Here is a 12,903-nt window from a genome sequence, read left to right as displayed (position 1 = left end):
ATCATCGGCTTCTGCCGTGTCTCCCTCTGCAAAGATGCCAGCTAGCTAGCTCAGTCAGCAGCACTTTTTCTGATGCCGAAGTCGCTTCAGCGACACACAGAACGCAGCTGGACCCTCTCTGACCTGGGGCACACCAGAGCTCGTGCCACGAGCACAAGTACTGCGTTAGTCCCACAGATTTGTGAGCATCTAAGTGCTTCCCCCTGGATTACAGGGGGGCTATTCTGCTCCCTGTCCCCATCTCCTAGCTCAGGAGGCCAGTTGTACTGAGGATGACCTGTCTTACTGTTGAAAACTAAGGCAAAGAAAGTCTCCGAGACCTTCTTTGTTAAGTAGCTCAGCCTTTTCTTCATCTTCGGTAATTTTTTTATTTGTTAAGAATGAACCACAGAGTGATGCAGCTCAGCCATAACGAGTTTTCAGACCTTTTTGACAGGGTGGGAGCTCCCACTAGAAAGACCTGGCTGACTGAGCTGGAGAGAGCAGATGTCTGGCACACAGTGGGAGAAAAATGTCAGCAGACATCTGCTGTGGGAGACAGAGGAGTAGAAACTCCTGCAATTAAAGGAGGCTTTGATTTACAACCCTGGAAGAGACTAGGTCTGGCTTAATTGACAGAGATTTATAGACTTTAAGCAAAAGGATTACAAGCTTCTATTCCTATAGTTATAAATAAAATTGTACACTGGGTGTTTTGGTGGAGGGTTTTAAAATATAATAGTGTGATTTTATATAGTTTAAGTTAAGAATGTAGATGGTATAATAGAGACATCTGTGTGTACGTGACATGAGAAGTTATTGGTCAAGATACAGCTGCATTGCAGTGGGAAGTGCCACAGGTGATAGGTCATAAATCTAAAACAAAGTGTCATTTTAAGTGTCTATTGGATTAGAAAGTTATAAATTATGATGTTACCCTAAATCTTGGGACTAGTCGCCATTACTCGGAGGTGTTGTAAAATCTCACGCCTCGACTGATGCGTTTGTTATTTTAAACAATAAATTTGTGTAATTGCATAGTCCCATCCCTTAAAGTTATTTTCCTCCGACACATGAAAGCACAAGAAACGGACAATCTCCCCTAGTCCTCTCACTGTACTCCATGACTATGCCTTTAAATGGATTTATTTCCCCCAGTGCTTGATTTGGATAGGAACAGGTGGTAGAGTTGTTTCAAGGTCTGTAAGTGGGCATCCAAGACCTTGAAAGTGAATTGACATGTTCAAGAGCTATGCAGGGAAACCATGCAGAACAATTTTTTTTTCTTTTTAATTTTTATTTATTTATTTATTTACTTCTAGGAGAGAAACCCCTATGCTCAGCTATGCTAGTCCTGGAGGATGGTGTGGTGCGGGCACAGGGGAAGGGGCTGGAGGCAGGAAAGCATTTCTATTCTTTTTTTTCCTTGTAGCAAGTGTGAATTATTCATGGAGCTCCACTGACTTAGTGCAGGGAAAAAGATTTCCTGTTCATTATTCACTGATCTCTTCAGGAACGTGACATCTTTTCTTTTTTTTTTAAACTTGGAATCTCTCTAGGAACAGGAGAAGTTTGGCCCCCTGGACTTTCAAGGAGTCCTTTGTCATGTACCTTAGTTATTTATTCTTTATAATGAAGGTGCTAGAATTAATTCCTAAGGAAGAGAGTGTAAAGAAACATCCCTGTCATTAAACAGTCTTCAGAGCTGTGGTTAAAAGATTTCCAAGTGGCAAATAAATGCCCCAGTGGACTCTATGTCAATTAACTCATTATGTGATTGATGGTGTCTAGTCTTGAATTGAAGCTGTCCTTGATGTCTATCACCTGGTTCCTTCTCTGGCTGTGAACATGGGATGAGAAGACTGCAGTGGGATACACAAAATTCCTGGTGACCATGCTGGGAAGAAGTCCAGCAGCTCAGCCTGGGACTAGATCTATTTGAGGTTACCAATCCCCAAAGTACCAAGGATATTGAAGTAGTACCATCAGATTTTTTGGCATTCACTTGCATTCCTGCACATGCCCGGAAGAACTCTGAGTTTGCTTTTCACTGGAGTTTTGCTCTTTTATCTCTTTTTCCGGCCCTAGCACTCTGTACAAACACAGGTGTTGCAAGCCCTGCATGTTGTTTCTTTATGGGACATTTGCTGTTTTCTAAAGGTTTTGTTCATCCTTTTCTAGTAATTTGCAGTTACATACAGGGTAATTTCTCTCCAGATCTCTTTCCAGGCAGGACTGTGATAGTATCAAGTATTTAATTGGGCTATGTGGTCTCTGAGACCAACCTCAGACTCCTGATTCCCTGTGCAGGTGAGACAGGTGCTGCTGTGCATATTGATGAAGAAGAGCTTTCTGTGGGAGCAGGCCAGGATGGGTTGGGATGATGAGAAAGGAAGAAAAGACCCAGAGAGAGGAGTGATTGCTGGTGTCATGATCAGGATAGGTCAGAGGGTGGGACTTGCACAGCGGGCATCGCTGCAGATGTGGCTGTGAAACAGATGCTATGTAGCACTGCTCTGGCAAGCAGGGCAGTGTCTGGAGCAGAGCCCTCTCTCTGGGACACTTAAGAGTGGAGAGGAGACACTGTGGCTCTCTGTGTGGGTCTCTATATATGTCTCTATTGATATGCTCAGGCTGTTGTAAGTTACATCCCATTATTGTGCTCTATCTACTTTGTTTTGTGCTTGCTGTGCAAGCTCTGCCTGCAAGAACAGGACAGCAGGACTTGTTCCCAGGAAGTCTTCGTAAGGACTTTTGAAAGACCAGAGAAGCAAAGTGAATTGAGGCATGAAGCATATGTTCACGGTCCAAAGGAAGGTATCAGTTCATCTGGACAGGAATTGCTTCCAGCTTGGCTATCCCATCTTCTCCTATCTGACATCATTCATGATTAGTGATTAGACTTATGAAGGAGTGAATGCAAAGAAGGGGTTTGAAAGCAGCCTGGTAGAGCTTGGCTGGGGTCATGGCATACAAGTCATTAGGAAAATAGCAGCACTTCTGCCTCTTGGTTGGCTCTAATGCTCTCTGGAGATGCAGGTGAGCTGCCTGGCCAGGCTGCATCGTAGGGAGGACAGGAAAATGGCCATAATTCAGTTATTCAGGCGGGTCAAAGGTCTCTGCAGGCAGCTGCTCCTCATGTATGTGTAGGGGAAGATTGTAGCATTGCTGATGAGTGTCACCTGCAAGGAAGGAAACTCAGAGTGTGTGGCTGAAACCTGGTGGTTCTGGGCCCAGGGTGCTCATTGGCACTGAGCCAGGGGCTGGGCAGTGCAGGATGGGCTTCCAGTGTCTATCCAGACAAGTCCCTAGCCAGCAATGCACTGCTCTCTGACAACAGGCAGTGTGGTCTCCTTTTTTTGCTTCATGTGGCAGACACTGTCCAGACACCCCTGGGTACTTCCTGGCTGTTTCTCTGCCTGCTGGACATAACAACCCTTTCAGAACTTTCTGCCACACAGGGGTGTGCAGCAGGATGTGCTCAGGGAGTGAGAGCTTGTGTGCATTCCCATCTGCCGGGAATTGTTATTGAGGGAGGTAGACCTTGACACTGGAGATATAATGGAAATTACTTGGAAATGAGACGAAACGTCATTCATTTTGCATGCAGGCAAAAAACACAGTAAATGAAAGGATTAGATGGAGTATGCACAAAGGGAGAGCTCTTGTCCTGATCAATAATTTAAACTTCCCAGACAAGTAAGTGTTAGGGCTTGCATGTACAAAACAGTTGAACAGACTTTCCAAGAAATTATGAAAAAGACTAGTTTATTCAGATTTACTGGTTGCAGTTGAGCTGAAGGTCAGAGCTAAATCTAGCTGAAACTTATGCATGTATAGTAATTCATAGTTCTTTCTATTCAAAGTGCCTTAAACTCTGTCCTTAGCATCGTGGCAGGAGAGAGAATAAAAAATTGAATTAGCCCTGTCTGCTTAGAATTGTCTCTGTCGTACTTAAGTCATAACAGTTGAAATACTTTTTCTGAATGTGTGCTGACTGTGACCAAACTTCCATTCCAAGTGGCCTTGTGCTGTGTTGGAGGCTGTACAAAGCAGTGAGCGAGGCTTGAATGGGGAGGCAATGTGGTTCAGGAAACAGGTCTGTGGGCATGGAGGTGTTGCTGTACTCAAAGACTTCCTGTGTGTGACAGGCTTATGTCTCTGCCATCCCTGTTCTTAAATAGGGATAATGGCTCATGGAAGGTAATAAAATGTGTTAATAGTTCAGAAGCACATAGGTATTTCATGTCTCACATTCTTGGAGCATGCACTGTCTAGGTATAGATCAGGGGTTAACGCATCCCTTGTGGTTTTCTTTCTTTTAATAAATATGATCTTCCCTTTTAGGCTTATGTGTCTGTATCCAAGCCCCTTTTGTCACCTTTTTTTCATCCATACTGAATTCCAAACTCTCTGCTAAGAACAGAAGCACTGACCTTCATGACTGTCTGTGAGTAGCATCTCCTCTTTAATGAATGTGTCATACCATGAGTACTGCAGCTTCTCATTTCTTTGAGCTGAAGCACTCAGTGGCAACAAATCAGTATAATTTCCTTTGTTTCATCTAGTTTTCCTCATAAATAGTACCACTAAAATCCAGAGGAATCCTTTGCTTCTTCAAATGTGCCATGTTTTCAGCACCCCCTGCCCCAGGTGGTGTAGTAAATCAGAGTGCATCAGGAAGGATTAGTGTTCCCTGCCCTCTGTGAAAGGCTGATTTGAAGGGTCTTATCTTAGATATTCCAGGGAACAGCTCCCTGAGGTGTCATCGAGGAGCTGGTTTTGCCTCTGGGGATCCCCAGACCCAGGTCTGCCAGTTAATGCCCCCAAAGAAAGTGTCAGAGCTTCCATAGTAAGAAAGAAGGGTCAGCTAGTGTGTGCTGGTCCAGATCCCGCCCAGACAGGGTGCCATCCTGCAGGCTTGGCCCAAGACAGGACACAAGGAGGAGTGTTTTCATATTTATTTTGGTGATTTTGGATCAGTGAGTCATCCCCCTGCCTCTGTCCACTCCTGCCACTCTCACACCCGAGTGCTGTGTTTCATGATGTGGCCATGGTGTTGTTTGCTTACCAGCAAGAGTTACCTTGGACAGATCATTCTCCATCTGGCACTGCTGGGTGCCCTTGAATCTGATGTGGTCCCTGAAGGCACAGTGGGAAGCGTGGGCTGGAGTTGTGCTCTCGGCTCTGCCCAGCCCACTGATAGTGGGTGACTGAGTGCTGTGCAGTATGGGGGACATGAGCATCTTACAAGGGTGACTGGGGATGCTGCCTGATTTCTTAAAATGTTGCCTAGAAACCAAACTCAGTATTGCTGAACTCCACCAGGTCTGCAGTGCAGAACTTGCTGCACAGGGAAAAGGATTTTTTATTTTTATTATTATTTTCTACTTTTTTTTCTCTCTTATGAGAAATAACTCACTTTTCAACTGTTGGAGAAGGTAGTAACTCATCTAGAGCTTTGCAGTTTGCCTTCCAGAATGGTTTTATTCTTAATGTAGGAATAAAATTCTGTTAGGTCAAATACACAGCAATAAATACAAGAAGCACATTAACTCTAATATATTGGATTATTCCACTTAGTGGTGACGGGGAAAAAACCGAGATTTAATTCCCCTGACAATGCAGGCAAAGAAAATCGCTTTCCCTGCCTGTGTTTTTTTCTGTTAAGTCATTTTTGTCTGTCAATGCTGGTGCTGCAGGCTTTGGTGGGGTTTAATTTTACTGGGTTTTTTTTAACCTAGTGTGAAAGTAAGAAGTATTTTCTCCAAGTAAATTGTTCACAAATTCTCTCAATGCCTTTCATTTCTAGCTGTTGCAGACTCCTTCCCTAGTGACATGCGTGGAGCTCTTGGTACTGTCAGAAGAGGTGGGATTGTCATGAGCTGGCAAGGCAAGGGTGAGTTTTAGCTTCACTCTGCTATAGGAGTGGGGCAGTGAGTTCAGCACAGGTGTTCTCCTTTTTCCAGGCATTCTGGTGTTGGTTTCTCTTCCTGCCCTGGAGCTTCTCAGCTAAAACTAGGATTTTCTTTTCCATGCCGACTATTTTTGTGATGTACCACTACCCTTCAATGACACAACATCTGTTGCACCTTTCCTTGTGTCCCACACTCCAGTGCTGGTTTTGGGCCCCCATACAGTGTATGTACATATACATGTACATGTACATATACATACAGAATGTACCCAGCAGTGCATTAATGAATCCCAAGTGATATTCCTTGCAGTGCTGAAGTCTTTCATCAAGTCTCTTAGTCAGTCCTTGTGCTAAGCCTTCCCTCATTTTTCTGGGAGAGCAGTGACATTAGAAACTTTTCCCACAATCCTTGCCTTTTCACAGGTTTCTGTTTTATATTGGGAAAAGGACAGATGAGATGAGAAGAGGCAGGAATTACTTCCTTGCTTGTCATCATGGCAGACAGGTGGCTCTGCTGTGGACCAGGCAAATAGCAGAAAGACTGCAACAGGGATTTTGTCTGGGTGAGAGAGGAAACATCTCAGCATGGAGGAGGACTGTAACAAAGGATTTGCAGGGGTAAAGCCTTTCTAGACAGAAAGCTTTGAAAAAAGGCTGGAGGAATCTCTGTCAGGAGAGATGTACAGGTGGGAAGGGATCTGAGTTAGACAGGAGAAGGAAACGTGGAGCAGGCAGGCTTAGGTTGTATGGCTGGAAGTGTATGTGTTCGTTCCAAAGCATCTCTCTCCTGTGTGCAAGTTGGCAGGAGAGACTGAGGAAAGGCAAGGTAGGAGTGTCTGTGTGGGTAACTGAGTTTTTGCGGTGTTTTTATCTGTCTAGGCAGAGTTACCAATACACCGGCCTCCTGCACCAGCACACAGACTCCATCTGATTGTATTTGTCTGAGAGAAGAAAGACTTCATGATAATCCTGCTGACAATTAATTGGCTTTTGTTCAGCAAGAGTGAACAAGATCTCATCTTAATCTGTTCCATTATTTCGCCTTGTATAGCACAGTCAACACAAGATTAGGTTTAATTTACAAAAAAATGCAAAGTCATTACTCATATCTGGATCAGGATTTTATCTGCTTCATTTTGCAGAGCGTCATGTGTCAATATTAATGAGAGGAGCTGCACTATGTGTGGTGAGGTAGAAATAGCACTTCTTGACTTCAGGACCTTTTGCAAGGATTGAAAGTAGCAGAGCTCTAATACCATCCTTACTCTACTCTCTACTCCTCCCTCAGCTCTTCAGAGAAGAAGCTTTGTGCTCAGGGAAACTTGGGTATATATACCCCAGTGCATTTCAGTGCTTCTGAACATGGTACATCTGCAATGTGCTCTGTGGGAGGCATGTTGCTGCCAAAGCTTCCTCCCCTCCCTGTCAGCGCCCAGCCCGTTCCTGCTGCAGTGAGATGTGTTTCCCCATGATCCGTCAGTCCAATGAGTGCTCTTATGGCTTTATTGGAGCCTCTCTGGGAGCACTGATTGCACTGTGATTAATGGGTCTGCACAGATACCAGCTGCAGATGAGTTGCTCTGAGTGACTGCAAAGGAGGTCAGCCAAGGCCATGTGTGATGTGTCTGGGGCTCCTGCCTGGTTAGGGAGGGCTGCAGAGCTCTGCATGCAGAGGAGGTAGGCAGAGGGGCTGTGAGTGCCTGGGCATGGTGTACCAGGAGACACAGACAGCCCTGCTGCTCTGGTGAGACTCTTCTGAGTCTTGTGGGCTGCATTAAGGTTAGAAAATACTCTGCAAGGAAAGGTGTGTTACTAATTTGAGTGATACTTCAATGCTTTAGGATAGTGTTGAGCAAATTGTGCTGCTTCCACTTGAATTTGAAAGGCCTTGATCTATGTTCAGACAGCTTTCACTGCTCTGATTACTCATTGCAGTTTAAAAGGCTGCCTGCATCCAAGAGAGGTGTGTTGTGTCTGCTGCCCAAGAGACAACAATCCTTCCAGAATGTGTATGGGTGTCCTGGATGGCAGAGATAAGCATTAGGGTCTGTGCAGCAAAGGCTGCACTGCAAACCATGCCTGCAGGCACTGCAACAGGACAAGAAGAAAACACTCATTCGAGCCTAAGCTTCAGCCAGAAGAAACAAGGTGCAGTGCTCAGAAACAGACTCAAAATGCAACATCCAGAGCGGTACAATTACATCTCTTGTGCATCGCTTGGCACGGAGAGAGCCGGCAACCCCAGCAGCTCCTGCCTGCAGCCTGAGTGCCCTCTGCTGTCACCTCCCAGGGACCAGGCTTGGGGAGGGTGACACATCCCCCAGCTGTACCTGCCTGGCTGTGCCTGGCTTCTCTGTTCCTGTGACATCTCTTCCTCAAGTGTCAGTCTTGACCATGAGTATCTTGTTCTGGTTGTCTGTGAACCTTTGCTTTACACACAGGCTGCTGTGTAAGGAGCTCAGCCCTCTCAGGCAGTCCTTGTGCTTGCCAGCTTCTGTGAGACTTTCCAGCTGAACTCACTGTAGCTGTTCCCCCTGTAATTCCAGAGTGGCTCCTCAGTAGCAAAGCATCTTTGGGTCCTTATTTCCCTACTAGGTAAGGAGACTGAGGCCAGGGAAGTCACTGCCTGTTCCGGTTTGGCCGAATTTAGAAATATATCGTCTGAGGGAAGACACAACCACCCCTCCCTACCAGGTTCAGGGGAAAAAAAAAAATTTCCTCGAAGGAAAGTGAAGGAGATAAAACTATTTATTTAACAAACACATGGGAAAAGGAAAATAATGCTAAATAATAAAATCTCTCGCTGTGGAGAAAAACCTGGGAAAGTGTTAGAGTCCTCCCTTTGGTTGCCTCGGAGCTGGGGCTTGGCCCAGGGCCAGGCCCTCTGTGCCCAGTGGAAAGTCCTCCCGATGTGTTCTGGTATTGAAGCAGTCCAGTGGAAAAGGGAGAAAATCCAAAATTCCAGGGAAGGAAAAAAAAATTCAACTCTCAGTCTCTCTCTGGAGAAAAAGAAGCTGAACCACTGGCCAAAAGCTGACTCTGAAAAAAACCCAGCAAGCTGAGTGCCTCCTCCCTCCCCCGCCGCAGCTGGAAAAAAAAACCTATCTCTGTGTGACCTTGAACAAGCTGCAAACTGCTTTGAAAAAGTTTTGCTCAGTTTTTTCCTTCCCCCTCTCAGGCTCAGTTTAGAGGCATAGAAAGGCACAGAAATTAATTTCTGGGCATAGGCAGCGATATGGGATACACATCATAAGGTCACCCCAAGACATTCCACCCCTTATCCCATATTGTTGGCTCAATGCCCAAACTAAGATATTCTAATTCTACACACACATTAATACATATATATACACACAGCTATATACGAACAGTGACAGTGACAATCAGCAAGCAGGGGTATACAAGCATTTCACACTACAGGTGGTTCTCATAAAATAATCAGATCTCCCTGTGGTACACAACATGTTGTTCCATCTTTCTGCATTACCCACCATGTGCAACCAGGTCCCTGAGCAAAGACAATCCTGTGGATGGGTTTGTCTGTACTTGAGGCAGAATTCATCCACACAGTCTTTCCTAACAGACCTCTGACATGCACTACTGGGACCTTATCTCCATCTACTGTATGCAGGGATTCAGATTGGGCTGGACCAGCTCTATTGGTGGAACCTCACGTGTTAACTAACCAGATGGTCTTTGCTAGATGCTGTTCCCAATTTTTGAAAGTTCCCCCACCTAGTGCCTTCAAAGTGGTTTTCAACAATCCATTGCACCGTTCCACTTTGCCTGCAGCTGGTGCATGGTAAGGGATATGGTACACCAACTCAATGCCATGTTCTCTAGCCCAGGTATTAATAAGGCTATTCTTAAAATGAGTCCCATTGTCAGACTCAATTCTCTCAGGGGTGCCATGCCTCCAAAGGACTTGCTTTTCCAGGCCCAGGATGGTGTTCCAGGCAGTAGCATGAGGCACAGGGTAGGTCTCCAGCCATCCTGTGGTGGCTTCTACCATTGTGAGCACATAGCGCTTGCCTTGGCGGGTTTGAGGCAGTGTGATGTAATCAATCTGCCAGGCCTCCCCATACTTGTATTTGGACCACCGTCCACCATACCACAGGGGCTTCACCCGCTTGGCCTGCTTGATAGCAGCGCATGTCTCACAATCATGGATGACCTGGGAGATACTATCCATGGTTAGATCCACCCCTTGATCTCGTGCCCACTTATAGGTGGCATCTCTGCCTCGATGACCTGAGGCATCATGGGCCCATTGAGCTAGGAACAACTCTCCCTTGTGTTTCCTGTCCAAGCCTACCTGTGACACTTCTATCTTTGCAGCCTGATCTACCTGCTTGTTGTTTTGGTGTTCATTAGCCCTACTCTTGGGGACATGGGCATCTACATGGCAGACTTTCACAACCAGCTTTCTTACTCAGGCATTGATGTTTTTCCACTCTTCAGCAGCCCAGATTGGTTTTCCCCGGTGGGGTATGCCCAGCCCCTGCCCTGGAGGGATCTCTGCTGAGATAAGAGGTTTCGTAATCGCCCAGCAGGACTCCCTGGAAAGGCAACCACTTCTTTGGTCACGGCGAGAAAAGACAGACCCACAATCCTTTAGGAGACACTATGCAGATCCTTTGTGACCCATTGGTCTTTACCCATCCCAGATCCTCTGTAACCCATTGGTCCTTTACCAATCCCCTGTATCCCTATAAAAGCAAGCCCTCTGGCCCCTGTGGCGCAGAGAGGGTTCTCATCCCTGGCTTTCCCCTTCGCCAGAGGGGACCAACAATAAAGCTACCTTCATGCGGAACCAGCCACACGAGCCTTCTCGTCTCTCTCTCTGGTCTGGCTTGGCCTGGAGGCCGCCCTGCAGAGCTGAGCTGGAATCACGAGCTGATAATCACTAAAGAGCTGACAGTCTCTGCAAGGGCCCTCCTGCCAGCAGCTGAGGGAAGACACGGGGCCTCGGGAAGGCGATTCCTTTCAGGACCATCTCTCCGGACCGGTCACCTCTTCCTTGGTCAGAGCTGCTGAACCCCATCACCAGCTGTAATAACTGGCGCCCGAACAGCCTTGGACCCCGGACCTGGCCTGAGCTGCGTCTTGACACGCCAAGACAGAACCAGCCGTTCGTGTGCTGATCCTCTGAAGATAGACCTACGTTTTAGCAGGCCTTTTGGACGGGGACAGTTCGAGACCCTTGCCTCCCACCTAGGACTGAAGTCCCTGAGGATCGAACTGCCAGACCATCCCCCCAGCAGACCTTTCTAGGAGCCAGCCTCACCAGAAAACGGGATTTGTAAGTTTTAACTTGAGGCTTTCCTCCTCTTTCTTGTGCACAACTTTAAGTAATTTTGGGTTTTTTTCTCTTTTTTCTGCTGAGGGAGGAACTAAGATGGGACATAGGCAAGCTAAACCCAGCCTTTCCCAATCTGAGAGAGACCTATACCCCTTTCTCCTAACCCTTCTCTTAAAATCTGACTTTAAATTCTGTAAAGGTGCTCTTTCTAAGAAAAATCTCAAGTCTTTCAGCAATTGGATATCTCAAAAGATGCTACCACAGACTCTGTCCTTTCTGATCCGTTCTGGGACAGAGTGGGGAACAAACTGTATTCCTCTCAAGCCTCGGGAAACCTCTCTGTTTCCAAATTCATTCCTTTATTTCATTTATTGGTTAAAATGAGTCGTGCGAAAACCCACCCTCAGCCAAACCCCTTCTCTGCCCTTCCCCCCTCCAACTTCCCCTCTCCGCCTCCGGCAATGGCCAGCCAGAGCGCGGACCCCGCCAGCCACTCCGGCCCTGGCCCGGCTGGGGCGCCGGCCACCCCACTTCCCTACCCCGATCCCCTATTCCCGGCAGTCTTCCCATACCCAACCCCCCCGCTCGCCCCCTCGGTTCCGCTGCCACCCCCCAGGCAGCACACGCGGGATCCATCCCAGACCCATCCCCCCTCCCCGGGATGGATACCTCTGAGCCGCCCCCAGCCCCATCTCCCTGTGCCCCTCTTATTTTGCAACCCTTCGCGCATGACACCGCCCTTCCCCCTCTCGCCTCTGACCCCCCTACCCCACCGCGTCCCAGCTTCCTGCTGCATCCCTGCTCCATGCGGCCCTGCCCCCCCCACCCCAGTGCGGCGGCCCCATCCCAGCAAGCCGCCCCACCGCCGCTGCCCCTCCCCGCACCCACGGAACTGGCATGGTACAACACGGGACCAGTCCCGCAGAGGCCCGCGCACGCACTGTGGGGCACGGAACAAGCGTCTGCCCCTCTCACCGCTGGCGGGACGCAGCTATCCGCGGCACTGCCCCAGGCTACCGCCCGAGGAGTGGAATCTCCCTCCTCCCTCCCCCCACCGCCAATGGCCCTGGCACCCTGGCAGGTGCCGGCACACCCGCTCTCTCCCCTCCCAGCTGCATCTTGCGCAATCCCTGCTGATGCTCCCCCTCTCCCTGCACCCCCCCCTCCCCCTACCACAGGTTCTTGTGCAATCCCCATCTCTTCTGCTCCTGCCCTAAAGCCCACCGCCCCCCCACACCCTCCTACAGCCCATCCCGACTCCACACGGAATTGTGAAACCGGCACTACCTGCAACCCGACCTCCCCCCAAACGACCTGCTGCTGTACAACCTCTCCACCCCCATGCTGCCACAACAGACCCCCTTCCCACCCCTCAAACCACCCCCCACCCCCCACTATCCCTGCCCTGGGTAAAGGAAAGCCGGCATTTCAAAGATGCTGTGCTACGCCCCCTGTATCCCAGCCCCGCCCTGCCACAGCCTATCCCTCCTTTTCAGATGACAGTAGCAGCAGCTCTGACTCTGAATCTGAGGACTGATGGGCACAGACACTCAGGGAAGCGAACTGGGAGGGAGACTGGGAGTTAGCCCAGAAAATCTCAGCCTTTCCAGTCATTATAGGGAAAAGGAGGAGGGGTGGTCCATCATCTACAAAAACATGGGAACCTATCCCATACAAAGAAGTCAAAGAGCTTTGCAAGGCAGCA

General features: G+C 48.2%; 1 protein-coding gene across 1 annotated transcript in view; it reads right to left on the bottom strand.

The window, feature by feature from the left end:
• Positions 1-854: 854 nt before the first annotated feature.
• FBXO2 (F-box protein 2) overlaps positions 855-12,903 on the bottom strand; it is a 32,857-nt gene continuing 20,808 nt past the window's right edge. The window contains exon 6 of the mRNA XM_032131913.1: positions 855-3,161. Within this exon, the coding sequence (XP_031987804.1) occupies positions 3,072-3,161 (90 nt within the window). The 3' untranslated portion in view covers positions 855-3,071. The remainder of the gene's footprint in view (positions 3,162-12,903) is intronic.

This window comes from Corvus moneduloides, chromosome 22 (genome assembly GCF_009650955.1).
Source record: "Corvus moneduloides isolate bCorMon1 chromosome 22, bCorMon1.pri, whole genome shotgun sequence".
NCBI classification, from domain to species: Eukaryota; Metazoa; Chordata; class Aves; order Passeriformes; family Corvidae; genus Corvus; species Corvus moneduloides.
Note: the sequence above shows the minus strand (reverse complement) of the source record. Positions and strands in the feature narration are given on the sequence as shown.